Here is a 20,037-nt window from a genome sequence, read left to right on the forward strand (position 1 = left end):
CTTTAATGGCCCTACTATTGTTCTCTTTGTTCCTGTTTTTCTTGGACAAGCAGCGAAACGTCTTCACTCCTTCAACGATTTGTCCATTTGTCTTTCGCTAGCGGGTTTATACGAGTTTTTCAAAAAAGTAACTCAAAATAATAATAATAATAATAATAATACAAAAATAAATAAAGAAAAAACAAACCAAAAAACTCAAAATAACTAAAAAAATAGAAAAATAAACTTAGAAAACAAAAAAATAACAAAAAAAAAGAAAAATAACTAAAAAAAGAAAAATAACAAAAAAACTCCTCAAAATAACTAAAAAATAAAAAAACTCAAAAATAACGTAAAAAACCCCACAAAAAAACAAAATCTGAAAATAACAAAAAAAAATTAAAATAAAATAACTTTTAAAAAAAACTCAAAAATAAAAAAGAAGAAAAAACTCATTAACTCAAAAAGAAAAAAAAAATCAAAATAACTCCAAAAAATGAACCCCAGTATCATGTAGAGGGTTAATACGAACATTTAAGACCAAAATGACGAGTCTGACAGCAGCAGGTACAGAGACAGGACACAGTTTATCAATAGAAACTGAATTGAAGCCAGAGTCGATGGAACTGGAACCGCGCTCATGATCACTACCTCTCTGGAACGTAGCGGTTAGCGTGTTAGCGATGTCCGTGTACATGTCCAGTCTATGGTTGGGAGTAACGTGAACAGAGCAGGCCCTTCTCCTAATCCTCACCCTGGATCATTTCTGCTGGATTCATGTTTTTTGTTTTTTTTTTTTGCTTTTTCCATATCGGAGAGAACAAACTACTGTCTTCCACTGTAAATGAGACATATTGGTGTTCTCTGTGCTGCCGTCTCCTGATTATGCTCTCTGGTCTGCTTCTGACAATTACAAACCCATTAACAGAACGTGGACAGCACTCAGAGAATCCACAGCTGTTTTCTGACTGACTGAGCCCTGAAATCCACAACCAAAACGCCATGACCAAACCGGAGCGTTTTACAGCCTGCCCTCGGAGAAATCCATCTCCTCCTGCGCGGTCAATATATGGAGCTATACTGGACGGAGAGACCACAAGAGATGGGATTAGGAGAACCAACAGACGTCTGACATCAACCCCCAAGAAGCACCGAGCTCTGAGTCATGTGACGTCAGTGAACGAGTCGGCTGCTTTGAACGGTTCCTTAATGTGAATGGTTTTCATTTTTTAAAAGAATCAAATCTTTTTCTTTGGAATTTATATGAATTTTTAAACTGATTAACTCTGAACCAACACAAGAGGCAGCACAGAAACTTTTAAACTTTTAGACTTTTAAATTATTTTTTATTACATTTTTTCTTTTATTTTATTTTATCCTAACATAATTATATATTTTTTATGCTTTTATCTGTTAGGAATTATTTTGTATTATTATTTTTTGCATTATTATTTTTTTGTTATCAATATTAATTATTATTATTATTATTTTTTTTTTTTTTTTTTACTTTATTCTTTTGTCCTTTTGTCTATTAGGCATTATTTTGTATATTTATTATTATTATTATTATTATTATTATTATTATTATTATCATTATTATTATTATTATTATGATTATTATTATTATTATTATTATGATGATGATGATGATTATTATTATTATTATTATTATTATCATCATCATCATTATTAATATATTTATTAATCATTTTTCCCTTTTGATATTATTTTGTATATTTATTATTATTTTTATATATTTTTTATCATTTTGCTTGTTAGGCATGATTTTGTACATTTAATTATTTTATTTATTTTATTTATTTATTTATTTATCTTTATTGCCTTTATAAATTTTATTTTCCTTTCTATATGCTCATCAAAAGGGGATCTCAAGGTAAACAGGTGGGAGGTTTGGTGTTTAAAAAGGTTGTTGCAGACTGTTACTGTTACTGTTACTATAACTGCAGATGATATCAACACTTTATGCACGAAAAAAAAATATGCACAAAAAAGAAACATATTTGGCATCTTAATAACAGTTATTTTTCAAATTAATATTAATATAGTGCAACATTTTATTAAAACTCTCCCACACACCAGAGCCGGGGTCACTTCTCAGTTAAATTAATTCTCACATTGGCTTCTGTTACATAAATAAATCTAAAAAGAGCCAGTCTTTTGAACGGCTCTTTGAAACAATCAGATCCAAAAGATTCGAATCCCACAAAAGAGCCGAAAGTCCCATCGCTGCTGAAAACCCTTACGCTGCTAATGACCAACTCAAGGCTCTGTAGCCCCACAGTCTTTTATTAGCTCCACAATAGACGGCAACACAAACAATGCCACATTTATTATTATAATTGTGGTTCATGAATGTTTTAGAGCAGAGGAAATTAGCAAGTGAATGCAAATAAAACAATTAAAAAGGCTCTTTATGATTAAACCCATGGTCCTGCAAATGTTACTGAAAAGCTTTTGTCCATTAGAACGTCGTTTATGTTGTGGCGTGAGCACATTTCACGTAAAGGTAATACGACCACGGCCCCTGAAAACGAGAAAAAACATCATTTATTTTTCATGTGTCTTTACTTCTACAGGGAGAGTCCAACGAGACGACCATCATGAGCAACCGGTTAAAATACTGGACCATTTCAGTTTTTAGACGTAGACTATCACGAGATCTTGGATTTAAAGTTCCCGTGTCAAAGTTCAACAAAGAAGTAAGATACTGAGTCGGTCTATCGTCGTAATTTCTTTTATCTCTTGTATTATATCTGCATGATCTAGTACAGAATCAAAGGTTGGTTGAACTTTTTCTTTTCTGTAATTCAATGGGATCCAAGTTTGTTTCTATAATAAAATGATAAGTTTGATTTTAAACTGTTGCATAATTCCGAGGATAAGTTTTCGTTGAGCCAAAATGAGAAAAAAAAAGATATTTACAGGTGGAGACTCTTTCAATCAATGTACCTTTTACTGGATAAAATGTTTTATATTAAAAAAAAAATCTTATACTTCGTTTTATTCAAATTCAATGATAATTTAAGAGTTTGGATTTCATTAAAATCTCAATCCTGATCAGCAGAGGGAGCACTTTCTTACAAAACAACATCATCTGCAGATAAATGCACGAGGCGTAATAAATAAAGTAAAAAGTATCGGGCCCAAAATTGAGCCATGGGGCACCCCTTTACACAAAGTTAGAGCATTTTATTTAAACCCATCAGCTACGACTCACTCGTAACTCGATTTGCAACTAACTTTTTTAAAACTTTTGCAAGACAAGATCATTTAGATATTGACCAGAAATTATTTACGTTTTTAGTTTTGGATCAAGCTCCCGTGGACTTGTTTGAGTCTATGGAGCGGCGAGCATTTAAGACCTCCCTGAAAGTGAAAGGTCTTAAAGAGAAAATGTGACGAGATCAGAAGGAGCAACATTATGATCCAAAACGTCTGAGCATCTCCAACAGCTGAATAAAATATAATCTAATAAAATATCGGTTGTTAATGTCTAAATACCAGGTTCTGACACGGATCTGACCGTCCTCCAGAACTTTGTCAGATTTCTGTGAGTCTCTGTCAGCGCAGACATGAAGTAAGATGATTTTTCCTCTCTAACTGTTGATAAAGATCCATTTCTTTCCTTGAGCGTCGCACGAACCCTTCAGCCAGACGTGAAGCTGGAACATCCGACCAAACGTCACTTCAATGAAACTGGAAGAGGAACCAGACTTTACGCATTGTTTTCATGACTTTAAGAGATCTGAAGTCACTTTCCAACAACCCAAACTGTTGAAGTTTAACGTCACTGGAGCTGAAGTGCGTCACAGAAAAGTCCACACGAAACAGGAAGTGATCATGGGCGCACTTCCTGTTCGTATTAACCAGCTCTACATGATCCTGGTGTTCATATTTTTGAGGTATTTTGAGTTTATTTCTTTATTTTAATTTTATATTTTGTTATTTATTTTGAGGTTTTTATTTATTTTATTTTATATTGAGGGATCTTTGTGTGTTTATTTTGTTTGTTTTTTTAGTTCGTTGTTTTTTTTCGAGAGTTTTTTTTGTTATTTTTATTATAATTTTTGTGGGTGTCTCTTTTGTTTTTTGTTTATTTTGTTAATTTTTTGTTATTATGAGGTTTTTTGTTCCTTTTTTAATTATTTTGAGGGGTTTTTTTTGTTTGGTTTTTTGAGAGTTTTGATTATTCATTATTATTTCAGAATATCAGAAAATACTGCAGAATAATCATGGAAAAACAATAAGAATCATGTAATAATCAAATGAAATTACATGTTGCTCTTGAAAATAAACGTCTTGTTCTTTCTTACGCCTTTAACCATCGGCCACACTGTCTGATAAATGTGTTTAGACTGTACTTCCTCGTTTTATAATCATCCCAGAGGCGCCACAAACCGCTACATGAGGATTTGTTTGGAGATGGATCAGTGTTATACGGTAATAGCATTAAAGTCTTATCGAGCCGGGGCCCAGCAGAGGCAGCGGCGCTTCATCGCGTGGCTTTTACGTAGAGTTGTGTTGTACTTTACACTCGTGTCCATCCCCATTATAAAGGTGTGAAGCCGAGGAGGCGGAGAGCACAAAAGACCCTCACAGGGACCATCCTAATAAATATGTAATGCCTGATATATCTTTTCCACATTGTAATGATACGAGACGAGTCATAACAGACGCAAACGCCATGGCAACACCGCGCTCGCCGCTGACTTTGACCAGTTTTATGGAGCTCAGAAACATACATATTTAATGAAAATATGAGAGGGTGCACAGGTTTATAGCCCACGGGCATCTAAATTAAATAGTCAAACGGATGTAAATGTCTTTCTCTGGCTTACTCTGTGTTTACCTCATGCTTTTATTTGGTTCTTTTGAATATTTTTTTTCTGTTTGTGTTTTTCTATCTAAGTTAATAAATGTCTTTGTTAATACATATATTTTTTTTTAAATTTTTCAGTTTCTAAGATGTGTTTAACAGACTCGAACTGAACCGAATGTGGATTTTTAACTTCTCAAATGGATGTAAATGTCTTCCTCTGGTTGTGTGTTTACCTCAATTGGTTAATTTTTTATTATTATTTTTTGTTTCTGTTTTTCTGTCTAAGTTAAGCAACCTCTTTGTTTTATTATTATTATTATTATTATTATTATTATTATTATTATTATTATTATTATTATTATTATTATTATTATCATCACTATTTTATTCATTATTATTATCTTTTTTTATTATTATATATAATTTTATTAGTATTTTTTATATTAGCAATTCCCTGAAAACACATTATTATTATTATTATTATTATTATTATTATTATTATTATTATTATTATTATTATTATTATTATTATTATTATTATTCAATTTTATTTATTTATTTTTTTCAATTTTATTTATTCTTTTTTTTTTTATTTTAGCAATCCCCAAAATCCATAAAAACACATTAATTGTAATTCCGTTGGGACCTGAAGTGGTTCCCGGCTGGACACCGTTGGGTCCGCGCGCCGCAGTTTGAGAACAGCAGCACTGTAGGGCACGCTCTCTGGCGACGGAGAGGAGAGAGAGAAGAGGAGAGAGAGAGAGGAGAGGAGAGAGAGGAAGGAGGAGGGGGGAGAGGTGAGAGGTTGCAGCCCAGTTGCACGGGCGCTGCTGCTGCATCGCTCCATCCTTCCCTCGGAGCTAATGGAAAAAACAAGGAGTGGTTCTGTGGTTCCTCACGAGCAGCAGGAGACGAGCGGGAGAGAAAGGGATGAGAATGAGGAGGAGGAGGAGGAGGAGGAGGAGGGGGGGCGTTTCCCTGCACGGAACAGTCTCTTCTTACACTGGAGCTGTGTGGAGCATCTTCTCTGGACAGCATCTCACAACAGGCGTAACGGTGAGGGTTTTTTTCTTTTTTTTTCCCCACATTACTTTACCCTTTTGTTGTGGTGTTTATAATTGTGTTGGTTTTCCTTCTAAAGTGCCAGAGTTGAGCGTGTGTGTGTGTGTGTGCGTGTGTGTGTGTGTGCGGGTTCATGACACTGCATGCCTGTGAGCCGTCCGCATGGCTCCCGCCGCCTCCGAAACAGGTTGGTCCTCCTGAATCACGCGCAGGTGCTTTAAGGGCTCGAGGAGGAGTGTGTGTGTGTGTGTGTGTGTGTGTGTGTGCACGTGCAGGCGTCTGTGTGCGTCCTGCCTCTGCTTTTTTGTAACGTGCCAAACGACGGAGCCACACACTACACTATCTGCCAGCGAAGGGTTAAAGATTCAACCCACACTGGCCTTTCTGAGCCGGCCCTGTCACTGTGGGCAGCGGATGTATTTACAAACAAAGAAAGCTTAATACCCAGGCGTGTCACGTAGGGGACAGGTGCTGCTGCTTATGGAGTTTTACGCCGGTGAAATCTGTGGGTTTTTCAGGACCACAGACAGCGACACAAACTGGATAGAGTTTCCAAAGGGCGTAAAGACAATACTCGTGCGCTAAACCTGCCAAAAATGACGTTACAACGCACGTCTTTGCACCCCTGGACACTTTATCGCCCCCGTGAGATCAGCAAAAGTGCAGCGTCTGTTAAGTTTCAAAGTTCTGTGTTGGTCCGTCTCATCTCGGGCTGTTTCAGTCGCTTTGCTCAAGTCGTTCGTTGTCCCCAGGTAAAAAATGTTAGCAGAGATTTAGTATTGCAGGCTTAAGCATAAACATGGTCATAACAGTGGCTTTTAGTTCCAAGCAATTAGGCAGTAATGTGCAGCCGCTTCCTTCCGCTGTCTGCCTGTCTCCAGCTCGGCTCTGTCTTGTCTTTGCCTCGGGCGCAGCTACTTGTGATGTTTTTGTCTCCTCTCCCCGGTCAGGTGCATTAGAAAGGTTGATAAGCTCGCTGGAATCAGACGTAAATATGAAACACAGACCGATTTTCTTTCATTAGGCCTCCCCAGATGGAGCCAGTTTGCGTTCAATCAGGTCTCTTCAGGAAATGGATTTTCCAGATGTCTTGAACCCTCGTTTGTGATGTCTGGGGTCTGCGAAAACCCGAGTGCAAACGACAAGAGCGCAGTGATAATGATACTAGTGACAGTTTGATCGTTAAATGCGGAAGTGCTGCGGTAAAACGCCTCACTGTTGGAGGTTTAGTGTTTGGAAACAGCTTCACGTCGATGGTGAAGCGGCGAAATGACCAAAACGTTAAAAATATAAACGCTTCAATCGAATTTGGAGCTAAGTTGGTCTGATCACGAGTATCCTAGCAACCAAAGAGCCAATGAGGAGCGACGCTGTTGGAGGTGACGCCCCCTTCCCGCCTGCACGTTTAACTGTCAAACCTGTTGCTAACGGAGGAGCGCGAAAGTGGAGGATTTGGGAAAAGTTTCAGCGCTAAAATCTTATATAAAAACGGCTCTGTAGACACTGTAGAACTTATTTGTGGATCAATTTGAAGATCGGCAGCTCCAAACTAAATAATAAAACTTAAATGACGATGGTGGCGCCCACGACGACTTCCAGAAAAAGGGTTAGGGTTAGGCCTGTGCACGTGTAATCTCATCTTCTCTAAAACCGTTTTCAATCGTATGCTGCGTTTTTACACGATAATTTAAACGAAACGCCCTCTGATTTGTCTGTTATTAATGCTCATATTGATTTACAGACACAATAGTGAAATAAAAACCCCAGGATCATGTAGAGGGTTAATACGAACATTTAAGACCAAAACGAGTCTGACAGCAGCAGGTACAGAGAGAGGGGTAAGGTTTATTCAATAGAAAGTGAATTAGAGCCAGAGTCGATGGAGCCGGGAGCGTGCACATGAGCACTTCCTGTTTGGAGCACGGCGGCTAGCGGGTTAGCTACGTCCATTTATATAAACAGTCTATGGGGGTCACTAAAGTTCACATTAGTTACACTGACAAATAGGAAGAGACGGTGGGGAAAAAGTGGATTTTTTTGAGCACAGATCTGCATTTTACAAAGAAATTATGAATCATTATTTGAAAATATGACCAAAACAGCAGATTAATTTTGATCAGCTGTTTTTTTTTTCTCAGCATTTTTAATTTATATGTATTTTTTTTTTCATTAAGTTTTTATTTCGGGAAGAACACAGACTATATAGACACATTCTTCTTCTTCTTCTTCTGATTATTATTATTATTATTATTATTATTATTCAAAGTCCCTTAAAGCTTCTTTTCATAAACTTTCTCTGTTCCTTGGTCCCATTTTGTTAATACTAAAAGAGTAAAAAGGAAAAACAAAACTATTTACAAGAACCTGGAGCTTACAAAAAAAACAAAATGCATCAAACAGTTTGTATATCTGCATCGTACAGGAAAATAATAATAATTCTTCACCCGAAATGAACCCAAAAGTCACAAAAATCAGCTCTAGTTGTGGTGATTTACTTGATCCACTTGTTCCAAATATTATAATTTTGATCTGACACTTGAGTTCGCCCTGTAACAATTATACCAAACGCTTATAGTTTAACAAAACCCGTGTACTTTCAGACTAAAATGGCTTGTGTGGAAGGGCATCTGGTGTAAAGTAAGTCCTAAACAATGAGGAACAACACAGGAGAACACACTGTGCACAAGATAAAGAAAAGAACCCACTGAACGAGGACACGGTTGGAAGAACACTTTGACATTTCTCATCACAACTCTCCCATGTTCTGACTCACACAAAAGTACTACGACTAAACTTGAACACAGATCCTTTTACTGCCTTAATACTTCATTTAAGGTCCTGAAAACGCGCGGGAGTAGGCGTAAGGATGGCTCTTCGTAGGGTCAAATCCGGCGTCTACAGTATCTATACGTGTTCTTTAGCGTAAATCTCATCTCCTCGACTCTTGGACTTTCAAACCCCGACACGTCTCACGCCGACACGCCGCAGAAACACGCCTTCAAATTAGACATTTTGAGACATTCTGAGACATTTTGGTGACACAAAAACAGACACGGGTCCGTTCCAATGTTGTATTTGCGAAAGAGTCCAACAGAGGGATGTATTTTTATCCTGGATCTCTGACACCTACCTACATCTCTTCACAGCTCGTGGCGAGAACAGAAGACATGTCCACATGAGTTCCCATCATCAACGCCGCCTCAGACACGGACAGCTGAGGATCGGAGGGACCGCTCGTACATATAGGTAATGAGCCAGACGAAGTGGCAGGATCTCGTGTGATTCCCTTGTTTAACGATGACAGTTTGGGAAAGAGAGACACAGAGAGAGAGAAAAGGGGTGGATTGGGGGATTGTGATTGCGGAAGAAGAAGAAGAAGAAGTGGAGGTCTGGCTTTGATAGGTGAGAGCGTTTGGATGGATAAACACGCCGGGGAGGAGGTTAAACACGGGGCTAAGGAGGGAAGCTGGTGTGATTAGAGCGGAAAGGTTAAAAGCACGAAAACTAGGAAGAAGAAAGAGGAGGAGGAGGAGGAGGAGCTGCCCAAAGGGAGCTGTCCGTGGTGCTGATCCCGCTCCTGTAAACTAACCCCACGTATTGTTTTCACCTCTGTTTTTCTCCCCCAATAATTCTCAGTGTTCCACTTCGCCGCTGATTGACAACTACTGTGTCTCTAATTGGCAAGTGCAGATAGGGAAGAGCCAAGGTTTATTCTCTGTGGGATGGACATGGGAAGACAGAAAGAAGTCTGTGTGCTGCTGAAGAGGAGGAGGAGGAGAACCAGGGAGTCTTTCAGTGGTGAAGGAGACAAAAAAACACACACAAGATGATGTTGAATAGGCAAAGAAGACAGGGAGGTGAAGGCTGAACATGTGTTTGGTGACGTGTCTCTCCCCTCTGTCACACACACTCGTACCTATTTGATAATTGGTGAACCGGGATTAAACGTTCGCCTGATTCCACCCAGAGCTAAAAGGACCGGTAGGCTTTTTTTTTGGCAGCGGCGTGGCGTGTTTACTCGGTTCGGTTCAGGTAAGCACGCGTAGCAGGCTGCCCGTGTGGGTGTGTGTGCGCGCGCCGTTCCTTAACACGTTCAGTAAAGGCAATTAGTCCGACAATGTGTTCAGTGATGGGACCGCCGCGCACGTGTGAAATGTGTGTGGAAGCGTTTCAGCCTCATTGTGATTCAAGGATAAATATGAGTTTCTTTTTTTCTCTCTCTCTATCTCTCTTCTTGTTCCTCTTCTAGGTGCTGTTCTTAAAAGAAATGTCCACAAAGACCTCCTCCTCCTCCTCCTCCTCCTCCTCCTCCCTGCACATGGCAATCTCGCAGAAAAGATATTCGCTGGAAAGGAGAGAAAGAAAAGAATGAGCCACGGAGAGGAAGAAACAGATGAGAAGAGGAGGTGGGCTTCACTGCTCCAGTCTCGGCCACGGGTATTCTTGGGTTGATAATACAGATGTGGATGTTATTGCTTGAGAATACGCGTAGTTGAGTGGAAGCGCTGTCCCCTGATCTAAACGGAAGACGCTGCCCGTTAACGAAACGGCTTAAACGAACTCTACGAAGTTAAGTTGAAACGCTTTTGTTGACACACACTTGTGGCGTGCAGGTGGTGAAATAAACCCCAGTTTTTAAAAAAAAAAGGTTTTTCCGGCTCACGGTTTATCGAGCGTGTCAGTCTTTGCACCTCGGCTGGAAGTGGATTCGGTGCTGAGCTCTACCATGAGGAAAAAGGAAATTGGGGTCCTGAGCTCAACACAGGGTTTTAGTTCAGGGGCTTAACAACAAAATCTTCAGCCGCTAATTCAAACTCCTTTTGATTACATTCTCCTGTCACATGTGAGCTCATAATCTTATCAGCTGATGAGTCTTTTCTCTTCACACTCGACACTTCTTCACGTCGAACAGAAGTCAAATTTGTTACTTTGGTCACAATCCTGGCTGTTTTCATCAGGCGTTATCCGATTTTGTGTCTTGTAAATGTTCCAGCCGATGTGCCACAGTGGTTCCATCTACAGTTGCACCAGTATTTTTGACTATCCAGATTAGGCTAAAAATGTGTGAAGGTTTGATGCCTGTAGCAGCAGCAGACAGTAACACATGAGGACATGTCAGCCCTCGCACCCCGGTCTGACATTTCAGCAGTCGGCTCTGAGTGGCTGTCATGGCGTCTCACAAACACCATCAGGAGTGTATCAGCTGCAGGGCGCTCACCCTCCTCACGCTACAGGCAAATGTGGGATTGATGATGTTTAACTGCACACGCTTTAGACACAAGTGCTCGTATGTGACGCTCCGCACGGTTCACCGGGTCCACATCTGTGGGGAATAAGGGACGGATTGATTTTGTGAGTCACTATTTTTAGGCAGAATGATGGATGTTTATGTCTTTTATTGATCAGTAAAGGGGTGGGTCTTTACAGTTCTTGAATGTCAGGGGATGCTGATTAATCAGGAAGCAGAGCTCTGGCAAATCACAGTTTACATTTTCAGTACATTCACAGTAAGGCTAAGTATTATAAATGAGGAAATCAACATTTCAATGCAAATTCAGCCATATATTAGCATGTGTTTGGACGCGTGCTCATGATGAAGTGCACTCTTATAATTCACTTTTGCGTGACTTACTAACGCTGTGTAAGCAGATCTGCTCTTTATTTGACCAGCAGGAGTAATGTGTTTGAACCTCATTGTTGTGTGAACTTGTTGAATGGGCACAGCCATTTAGGCATTTTGTGTGTATTTGTCTGTGCTTGAGTGTATGTGCTTCTAAGCAACAAAATGACTATTGTGAGCACAGCTCCAGGTGCCTAGCAACCGAATCGCTCTGTTTCCCTGGCAACAGTTGCCTTGCACTCGCTGTGTGGGTGATTGGCAGCCTTGACAACGAAGACAGAGTGACACTTGACCTCGCGTGCTGAATGGAAGAGAAGAAAGACACAGCTAGAACAGAACAGAGGGGCAGGAGCGAGGAGGGGGCAGGAGCAAGGAGGGGGGAGGAGCGAGGAGGGGAGGCAAGAGCAGGGAGGGAGGGGGGCAGGAGCAGGGAGGGGGCAGGAGCGAGGAGGGGGGGAGGAGCGAGGAGGGGGGAGGAGCGAGGAGGGGGGAGGAGCGAGGAGGGGGGAGGAGCGAGGAGCAGGGAGGGGGCAGGAGCGAGGAGCAAGGAGGGGACAGAAGCGAGGAAGGGGGAGGAGCAAGGAGGGGAGGCAAGAGCAGGGAGGTGGGGGGGCAGGAGCAGGGAGGGGGGAGGAGCGAGGAGGGGGCAGGAGTGAGGAGGGGAGGCAAGCACAGAGAGGGAGGGGGGCAGGGAGAGAGGGGGGCAGGAGCAGGGAGGAGGCGCTCAGAGACAGAAGAGACACTAAGTGATAATCATTCCCCATTGTAATCATCCTGCAGCATGTTTCATAAGGCGTCGTCAATACCGCTCCAGCTGGGGTCCATCATCAGACACAATGCACGGAGCAGCACAGGCGCACACTCTTTACACTCTTTACACTGTTCCTGGGTGGAGAGCTTGTACCGGCACTCCACATCTCATCTATTATCACTCAGCTCTGCCGCCGCACAGCCCCGCCACAATGTCCACTTTCATTTTTGCTCCGCTACATCCCGGGCACAGCGGGGATGAGTAGATACTGGACTTCTGTAAAACGTGTCATGTCATAAATAGTCGACCAAGGGAGAGTAGATTACTGTTTACTGACGGCACAAAAGTTTAGATTAAAGGCCAGCTGCAGAGTTGGGTATATGAAACTCAGACCTGGTTGTGACGTGAGGTAAATGGGTTTCATGAACGGGTCACAACTGGGAGAAATGTGGCAAATCAGCGGCGTCGATCTGTTAAAATGACAAAAACGTTGCTTAGACTGAAAGTGTGTCTCGTTATTTATATTATTTAAATATGTAAAAACACTATTTCAAACCTCATCCCTTTGCAAAACCAGTCTTGAAACGATTGCACAGAATTTAATGTTTCTGTTATTAAAGATGAAGCACTTTCTAACACACGCAAACACATTTATTGCTTCTGTCATCCATCACATTCACATTGTAAACTTTTTCCAGGAAGTAAAACACTGGTTTAATTTGTGAAACTTGTCGTCTAAACATTTTCTACACACAGCATAACAGACGTAAACGATTTTGTGGTCAAGTCTTGGGTAAAAACACGCAAACCTGAGACTGAGATGTGCATTTTTTAACAATATAAAGCTTTGTTTATTCTGTACATTGTAACATCCGCGTCACTTGTGATACTTTTCATTGTATTACACTAAAATTCAATTATAAAACTACTAATGCATGATCTTGTTTATTTCAGCATTGCGTCATAAGCTTCTAGAGTGTTGCGCATCATTTTATAAAAGGAAAAAAAAGCAGAATTTACAGCTCAAATCATTTCAAGACATAACATTCAAACTATCTAACTAAGACTCAAAGCTCAATGCGTCTCACGGTGCTTCAGAAAAACACCTCAAATCATTTTTAAAACTAAACTAGAAAATGAAGATGATGCTATTTGGGCTGAAGACGGTGCATGATAGTGAGAACTGATCAGAAAAGCAAATAAAAGAACTCATAAAACAGCAGAATGATTCTCCAGTCCCTGTCGACGTGGCCGTGGCGTCAGCGGGGCGTCTGAGGGGGTTTACTGGTTTGCTGCTTCACAGGCATCAATCCAATCACTATAAACGTCAACGGGCTCTGATAGATCTGGAGTCGTGTGTTAAGGTTGAACATGTCTGTGTGCGATCCCTCAGTCGTCCAGGTCTGATCCACAGTAAAAGACCAAGTTTAAATCCGTCAACTGGACAAATCGTTGCGGGGAAGTGAAGACGTTTCGCTGCTCGTCGAAGCCGCTTCTTCAGTTCGTCTTCATTCTTAAGTTTGGAACAGTTTATTTAAAAATGGATTGCTGGGAGGTTTTCAGGATTTTTTGTGTGTAGATGGAATGTTTGTGGAAAGGCATCATCGATATTAAATAGACACCAGAAGCGTCTTGGATGAGCGGCGAAGCGTCTTCACTCTTACAACAATTTGTCCAGTGATGGATTTAAATTTCGTCTTTTACTACGTTTAGGGCAAAGCTGAAAACCACACAAATAGACTCTTAATGTCCGTCTAATTTGTCTCATTTAAATTCAAAATGCTCAAACACTACACAGCTTTACCGACGCAGGCTCCGCTAGCTCCTCGTCTCATAGAAATTGATCAGTGATTAGTAATTTCAAGCCAAACAGGAACATTCTAGGCGAGGTGATAAAGTAGCATCTGCACGAAGACAAGGAAAGGACGTCCCTCAACCAGAAAACTTACATCGACCACCTTTAAATTGGAAGGATACACGTAATGGGGGTTTGGAACTCCTCCAGGCAGACAGAACAGGAGATTATCCCAGTATTCCTGCTCCGCTCCCTGTTGACAAAGAAAACAACTCAGTGACATTCAACAGGTCCATCAGTGTCAGCAGAGGCTTTGGTTTCTTACATTTGAGTCTATTTTTACTCAACAGAGGCTTTTGTTTGTCACATTAGAGTGTTTTTTTACTCACATTTTCACATCACAGGACTTCTCGTGGTTACAAAAAGGACAAGTGAACTGAGACTCCAGGTCCCCAGTCATCTTCTTCTTTGGGGGAGGTTTTCTTTTAGACTTTCTGCGACCCATAACGCACAAAATCAAGTCTGGAGGAGAAAAAGTACATGTTTAACTCATGGATGAACTGCTCAGACTCGATGTGTATTAACTGTTCAAGGAGAGAGAGGCTCGTGAGAGAAAACAGCTCCAAAACAACAACGTGTATCCAGGAGCAGCTAGCTAGTGTTAGCATGTGTGTTTTTTAGTTACAAAAACACAATTTAAACATGTAAGAAAAGAAGCAAACGTGTCTACACAGCCCGGTTAGACGGATTATACCCTTCGGAGCGTGTTTAAGGTGAAAAAAACACTTTAAAAGCTCAATATTTACCTTTGTTTGTGAGAAACACGAGCTGACACAGAGGAAATCTCGAACCCGCCTCAGTCCCGGCAGCGGCGCATCTGATTGGACGAGGTTTTGACAAATCCCGGGCTGTGATTGGATGCCTGATCCGTCAATCATTCTGACGTCATAAGCCCGTTCCTCTCCCACGTGGTGGCGACAGAAACCTGCAGGTGCGATTTTTCTTTATTTTTAACACATTTTTAAGCGGATTTACATTGATTTCTAAAAAAAACATGGATAAAATAATCATTGTGTTCTATTTTCCTGACTTTAATCCTGTGATTTATAATAAAACCGTGTTATTAAAGCTTGAAGTGAAGTACAGTATTAGCCTGTAAATATAAAACTTGTTGTTTCACAGGACAGTTTTGTGGACAGTTTTGTGGACAGTGATGTGGACAGTGAAGGTGGTGGGGGTCAGTGTGCTGGCTGTCTCTGTGACTGTGGAGCTGCTCAACTGGCTTCGTCGTAGATATAAAAAGAGAAAACCCCTGAATGAAGTGCTCTTTTTCCCCTCTGAGGTGGCCTGTGTGGAGCATCTGCTCAGTCCCTCTGCGCCTCAGTAGGTCCAACATTTAAACACTGACACTGCAAAATGACAACAAGCAAGACACAATCGTACACAAGGTAATTCAGAGCTGTACAGAATAAGAAAGACATTAAAAACACAATACAACAAATCAAAACATAAATAATCATCATAAAATGAACATTAAAGGAGAAAAGTGCAGAATAAAAACCCTCAGATAAACAGAACTGAGTCTGGATTTAAACATCGTCAAACTCGAGGTCTGTGTCACATCAGGAAGAATGTTCCAGGTTTTAACTTTACAAAACAAACACTGATTCAACATGTTTAGTCCTGGTTTAGTCCTGGTTTAGTCCTGGTTTAGTCCCGGTTTAGTCCTGGTTTAGTCCTGGTTTAGTCCCGGTTTAGTCCTGGTTTAGTCCCGGTTTAGTCCTGGTTTAGTCCTGGTTTAGTCCCGGTTTAGTCCTGGTTTAGTCCATGTTCAGTCCTGGTTTAGCCCTGGTTTAGTCTTGGTTTCATCCCGGTTTAGTCCATATTTAGTCCCAGTTTAGACCTGGTTTAGTCCTGGTTTAGACCCGGTTTAGTCCTAGTTCAGTTCTATTTTCGTCCCGGTTTAGTCCCGGTTTAGTTCTGGTCTAGTCCTGGTTTAGTCGCAGTTTAGTTCTGGTCTAGTCCTGGTTTAGTCGCGGTTTAGTTCTGGTTTAGTCCCGGTTTAGTTCTGGTCTAGTCCTGGTTTAGTTCTGGTCTAGTCCTGGTTTAGTCCCGGTTTAGTTCTGTCTAGTCCTGGTTTAGTCCCGGTTTAGTCCCAGTTTAGTCCTGGTTTAGTCCCGGTTTAGTCCCGGTTTAGTCCTGGTTTAGTCCCGGTTTAGTCCCGGTTTAGTCCCGGTTTAGTCCTCAGAGTGTGAGATGGTTCTAATATGTGGGAAATGTTCTTTAAGTCTCTTCTCTGAGCCACAGGTGCAAAGACCTGATCCTCACTTTGTCCTCGTTCTGTCCTCGTTCTGTCCTCGTTCTGTCCTCGTTCTGTCCTCTTTCTGTCCTCGTTCTGTCCTCGTTCTGTCCTCGTTTTGTCCTCGTTCTGTCCTCGTTTTGTCCTTGTTCTGTCCTCGTTCTGTCCTCGTTTTGTCCGTCCTCAGCCCGTGTTACTGTGCGTTGCCTCATGGTGTTGACACGTCCTTCTCTCGTCTCCTTCGCCACGTCCTGTCTGCGTCCTCGTCTTTGGACCTGTGTGTTTTTGCCTTCTCCAACACAGACCTGTGCAGGGCCGTCCTCTCACTGCGGAAAAGGGGCGTGGTCATCCGCGTCCTCAGCGACAAGGATTACATCGCCATAAACGGATCCCAGATCGGGCCACTCCGTAAGGCAGGTGAGGACCGACCCAAAGAGACGCACCTGTCCCGACCCAAAGAGACAAACCTGTCCTGACCAAAAGAGACAAATCTGTCCCGACCAAAAGAGACGAACCTGTCCTGACCAAACCAAAGAGACGCACCTGTCCCGACCAAAAGAGACGAATCTGTCGAATCTGTCCCGACCAAAAGAGACGAACCTGTCCCGACCGAACCAAAGAGACAAACCTGTCCCGACTTAAAATGAAGGTTAAGATCTTATTTGGACGTTCAGCCTTTTCATTCCTGATATCAAAACTCAGTTTTATTACAGAAGTACAGATACCTGAGCAAAAAAGTTCTCAAATAAAAGTAAACGTATTACATGAAAAAATCTACTTAAGTAAATGTATTAAAGTGTGTTTACAAATGCACTTAAAGATTAAAAAGTAAAAGTATTACGTGCAGATTTTGAGGTCTAATGAAGCGCACCTGAGTAAAAAAGTACTCAAGTATCACATGAAAAATCAGGATGGGCTTACATAAGCATGTGGCTTCTGCCCAAAATGTTTTTGTTTTGTCTTTTTCATAAAAAAAAGAAAAATGTAAACAACCAAAATAAAAATGTATTCATTCATTCTTTAGTAAATTTATTAAAGTGCGTTTCAAAATGCACTTAAAGAGTAAAAAGTACAAATGTTACGTGCAGATTTTGACGTCTAATGAAGCACAGCTGAGTGAAAAAATACTCAAGTAGAGCTAAAAGTATCACATGAAAAAATCTACTTTTCTACTTTTAGTGTTTATACTAACTGGTTTGTAAAATTTGAAAAAAAACACAGATCGATTGGAGTAACTGATTTTCTGAAACAGACCTGATGTACCTATGTAGTAGTAGTAGTAGTAGTAGTAGTAGTAGTAGTACAATAGTATATTATTATCAGCAAATAACGATCAATAATAAAAGTTAACCAAAGGCGTAAACGCAGCGTCTCTGTGTTAAATAAACCCTGGTGAACATGCCCCACAGTCAATTTAAGAAACCGCTTCCTCTGAACATTTTTAACTCAGATTAAGTAAGTACAAAATTGGCATTCACACAGCTCATTTCATCAGGCAGAGTGTTTCTGTGGCTCCACGGTGCAAACATCAGCATATCACTTTAGACGAATTCTTCTCACTCAAAATATTCCCCCAGACAGGCTTTTAGTCTCCAGAGGCCGTGACTCGTCCAACACAAACCCAACTGTTTCCTTCAGGTTAATGTGATCGTGAGTTTAGTCGAGCGCTGGCCTCGAGCTCTTTCACCTCAAAGGTTTATAAAGATGATTCTAGTACAGAGACTTTTATTGGAGTATTTCTCTCCTGTTACTGCTGTGAAATACTTCAACTACACGTTTTCTAGAATATGACTGAATACAGGGAAATAATAAACCAGCCGTTTCTTCTATCGCTTTTATCTTGCTAATAATTGAGGAGCAAAAATAGGGAAACATATTGAAACATATTGAAACATGTTTAATCATATTGAAACATACTGAAACATGTTTAATCATATTGAAACATATTGAAACATATTTAATCATATTTAAACATGTCTGAAGCGCAGAGCCACAGACGTTAATATCGAGTCTTTCACTTTGTTTTAGCCTTGACGGAGCCACTGGACCTAATGGACGAGGCAGGTTTATTTAAATAGCACGATTGCTACACAAAGTGATTCAAAGTGCTTTACAGAATAAGTAATGATCATAAAATGAACATAAAAACAGAAAAGTGCAGAATAAAAACCTTTTAGTCACAGCAGATCAACAGAATCATTTGAGTCTGGATTTAAACATCGTCAAAGTCGAGGCCTGGTCCAGGTTTTAACTGCACGAAACTCAAAACACTGATTCACCTGGTTCAGTCCTGGTTTAGTCCTGGTTCAGTCCTGGTTCAGTCCTGGCTTAGTCCTGGTTTAGTCCAGTTTTAGTCCTGGTTTAGTCCTGGTTTAGTCCTCCTCATGTGAGATGGTTCTTGTGGCTCATGTGGGAGATGTTCTTTGGTGCTGGTCCATGGAGAGACTTGTTCACACTGAGCTGCTTTAAAGTCTCTGAGCCACAGGAGCCACAGACCAGAGCCACAGGACACATGTGTGAAGTACTTCCTGGTTTTCTGGACGTGTAATAAACCTGGACCATTAAGAATATGTGATAAGAATGAGTTCCATTTTCAGTAAAAGCCACAGTTTGGACGTCCCTGATGTCTCTGACCTGTCCCTCTGGTCCACAGGCATCTGTGTTCGCTCTGACGGCGGCGCCGTCTACATGCATCATAAGTTTGCACTGGTGGACGGGAGCTTACTCATAAGTGGCTCCCTCAACTGGACGCTGACCGCAGTGCAGGCCAATATGGAGAACCTCATCGTCACCATGGAGCCCGAGCTGGTGAGGCCCTTCGTCCAGGAGTTTAATCGTCTTTGGGAGCTCAGTGACCCCGCTCGAACTCTGTCAAACGGCGTCCAGACTGAGCTGGAGCGCACTGCAGGACACGACTGACGCTGGGAAATACAACACTTGAGTCGAGACAAGTCCTGCACTTTATTTGGGATGTTTTAGATTCTAGTTTGAGTTATGAGAGTTTGCTTTTAGTTCAGATGTTTGGACGTTTGAATGAAATTTTGAAAATGTTCTACCTGATGCTGACGTAGTTTTACTGTACAAAGGTTGTGTCAGTGAGAGAAAAGTCTTTGGTTTCTGTGTTTTTGTCAAATTTTAATTAAAAACTAACTCTTTTTGTCATGTTTTTTGAAGATTCTTTGCTCAGAATTCTCAGAAAAACCTCGTGCTCCTTGTTCAAAGTGCAGGGAAAAAATAAACACGAGTTTAGAGAAGAACTAAAGTATCCAGTGGTGGAACATAAAGTAAAAATAGTGAAGTACTGCACTTAAGTAAAGTACAGATAAATGTATACTTAAGTTTTATAGATGGATATTTTTACTTTTACTTCACTATATCTGAGAGAAGTATCTGTACTTTCTACTCCACTACATTTTTGAACAGGACTGAAAAGTAAAAGTACTTTTATTTTAGTTTGAGACCTGCAGAAAAGTCTGAGCATTTATTTTTAACACGTTCAGAATTTGAACAAAACAAAAATATACAAATAAAAACAGCTGGAAATAAAATGATTGTTTCTGTTGTTTCTGTTAAACAAAATTCAGCACATTTTTTTTTAAATTTTTTTTTAATCAAAATCATCACATTTGAATCTTTATAAGACTCAAAACCTGCATGAAATACTTTTACTTTTACTCTTTTTACATCTATA

At 40.6% G+C, this 20,037-nt stretch overlaps 2 protein-coding genes and 1 long non-coding RNA gene across 3 annotated transcripts; 2 read left to right on the forward strand and 1 right to left on the reverse strand.

Annotated features, from left to right (window-relative positions):
• Positions 1-5,807: 5,807 nt before the first annotated feature.
• On the forward strand, positions 5,808-10,186 carry LOC129456435 (uncharacterized). Its single transcript, XR_008648765.1, has 3 exons — positions 5,808-5,875; positions 9,028-9,127; positions 10,131-10,186. It is a non-coding gene; the product is annotated as an uncharacterized LOC129456435 (long non-coding RNA).
• A 2,695-nt stretch (positions 10,187-12,881) lies between these two features.
• On the reverse strand, positions 12,882-14,909 carry LOC117376285 (transcription elongation factor 1 homolog). Its single transcript, XM_033972721.2, has 4 exons — positions 14,854-14,909; positions 14,437-14,569; positions 14,230-14,300; positions 12,882-13,598 (listed from the first exon to the last, which is right to left on the reverse strand). Exons 2-4 carry the CDS (start codon positions 14,550-14,552, stop codon positions 13,534-13,536), a joined length of 252 nt encoding a protein of 83 aa, XP_033828612.1. The 5' UTR covers positions 14,553-14,569; positions 14,854-14,909; the 3' UTR covers positions 12,882-13,533.
• On the forward strand, positions 14,599-19,265 carry pld6 (phospholipase D family, member 6). The gene is made up of 4 exons (XM_033976012.2): positions 14,599-14,624; positions 15,230-15,430; positions 16,534-16,763; positions 19,000-19,265. Exons 1-4 carry the CDS (start codon positions 14,599-14,601, stop codon positions 19,263-19,265), a joined length of 723 nt encoding a protein of 240 aa, XP_033831903.2.
• Positions 19,266-20,037: the final 772 nt, after the last annotated feature.

The sequence above is a fragment of the Periophthalmus magnuspinnatus genome, chromosome 1 (assembly GCF_009829125.3).
Source record: "Periophthalmus magnuspinnatus isolate fPerMag1 chromosome 1, fPerMag1.2.pri, whole genome shotgun sequence".
Taxonomy (NCBI): Eukaryota; Metazoa; Chordata; class Actinopteri; order Gobiiformes; family Gobiidae; genus Periophthalmus; species Periophthalmus magnuspinnatus.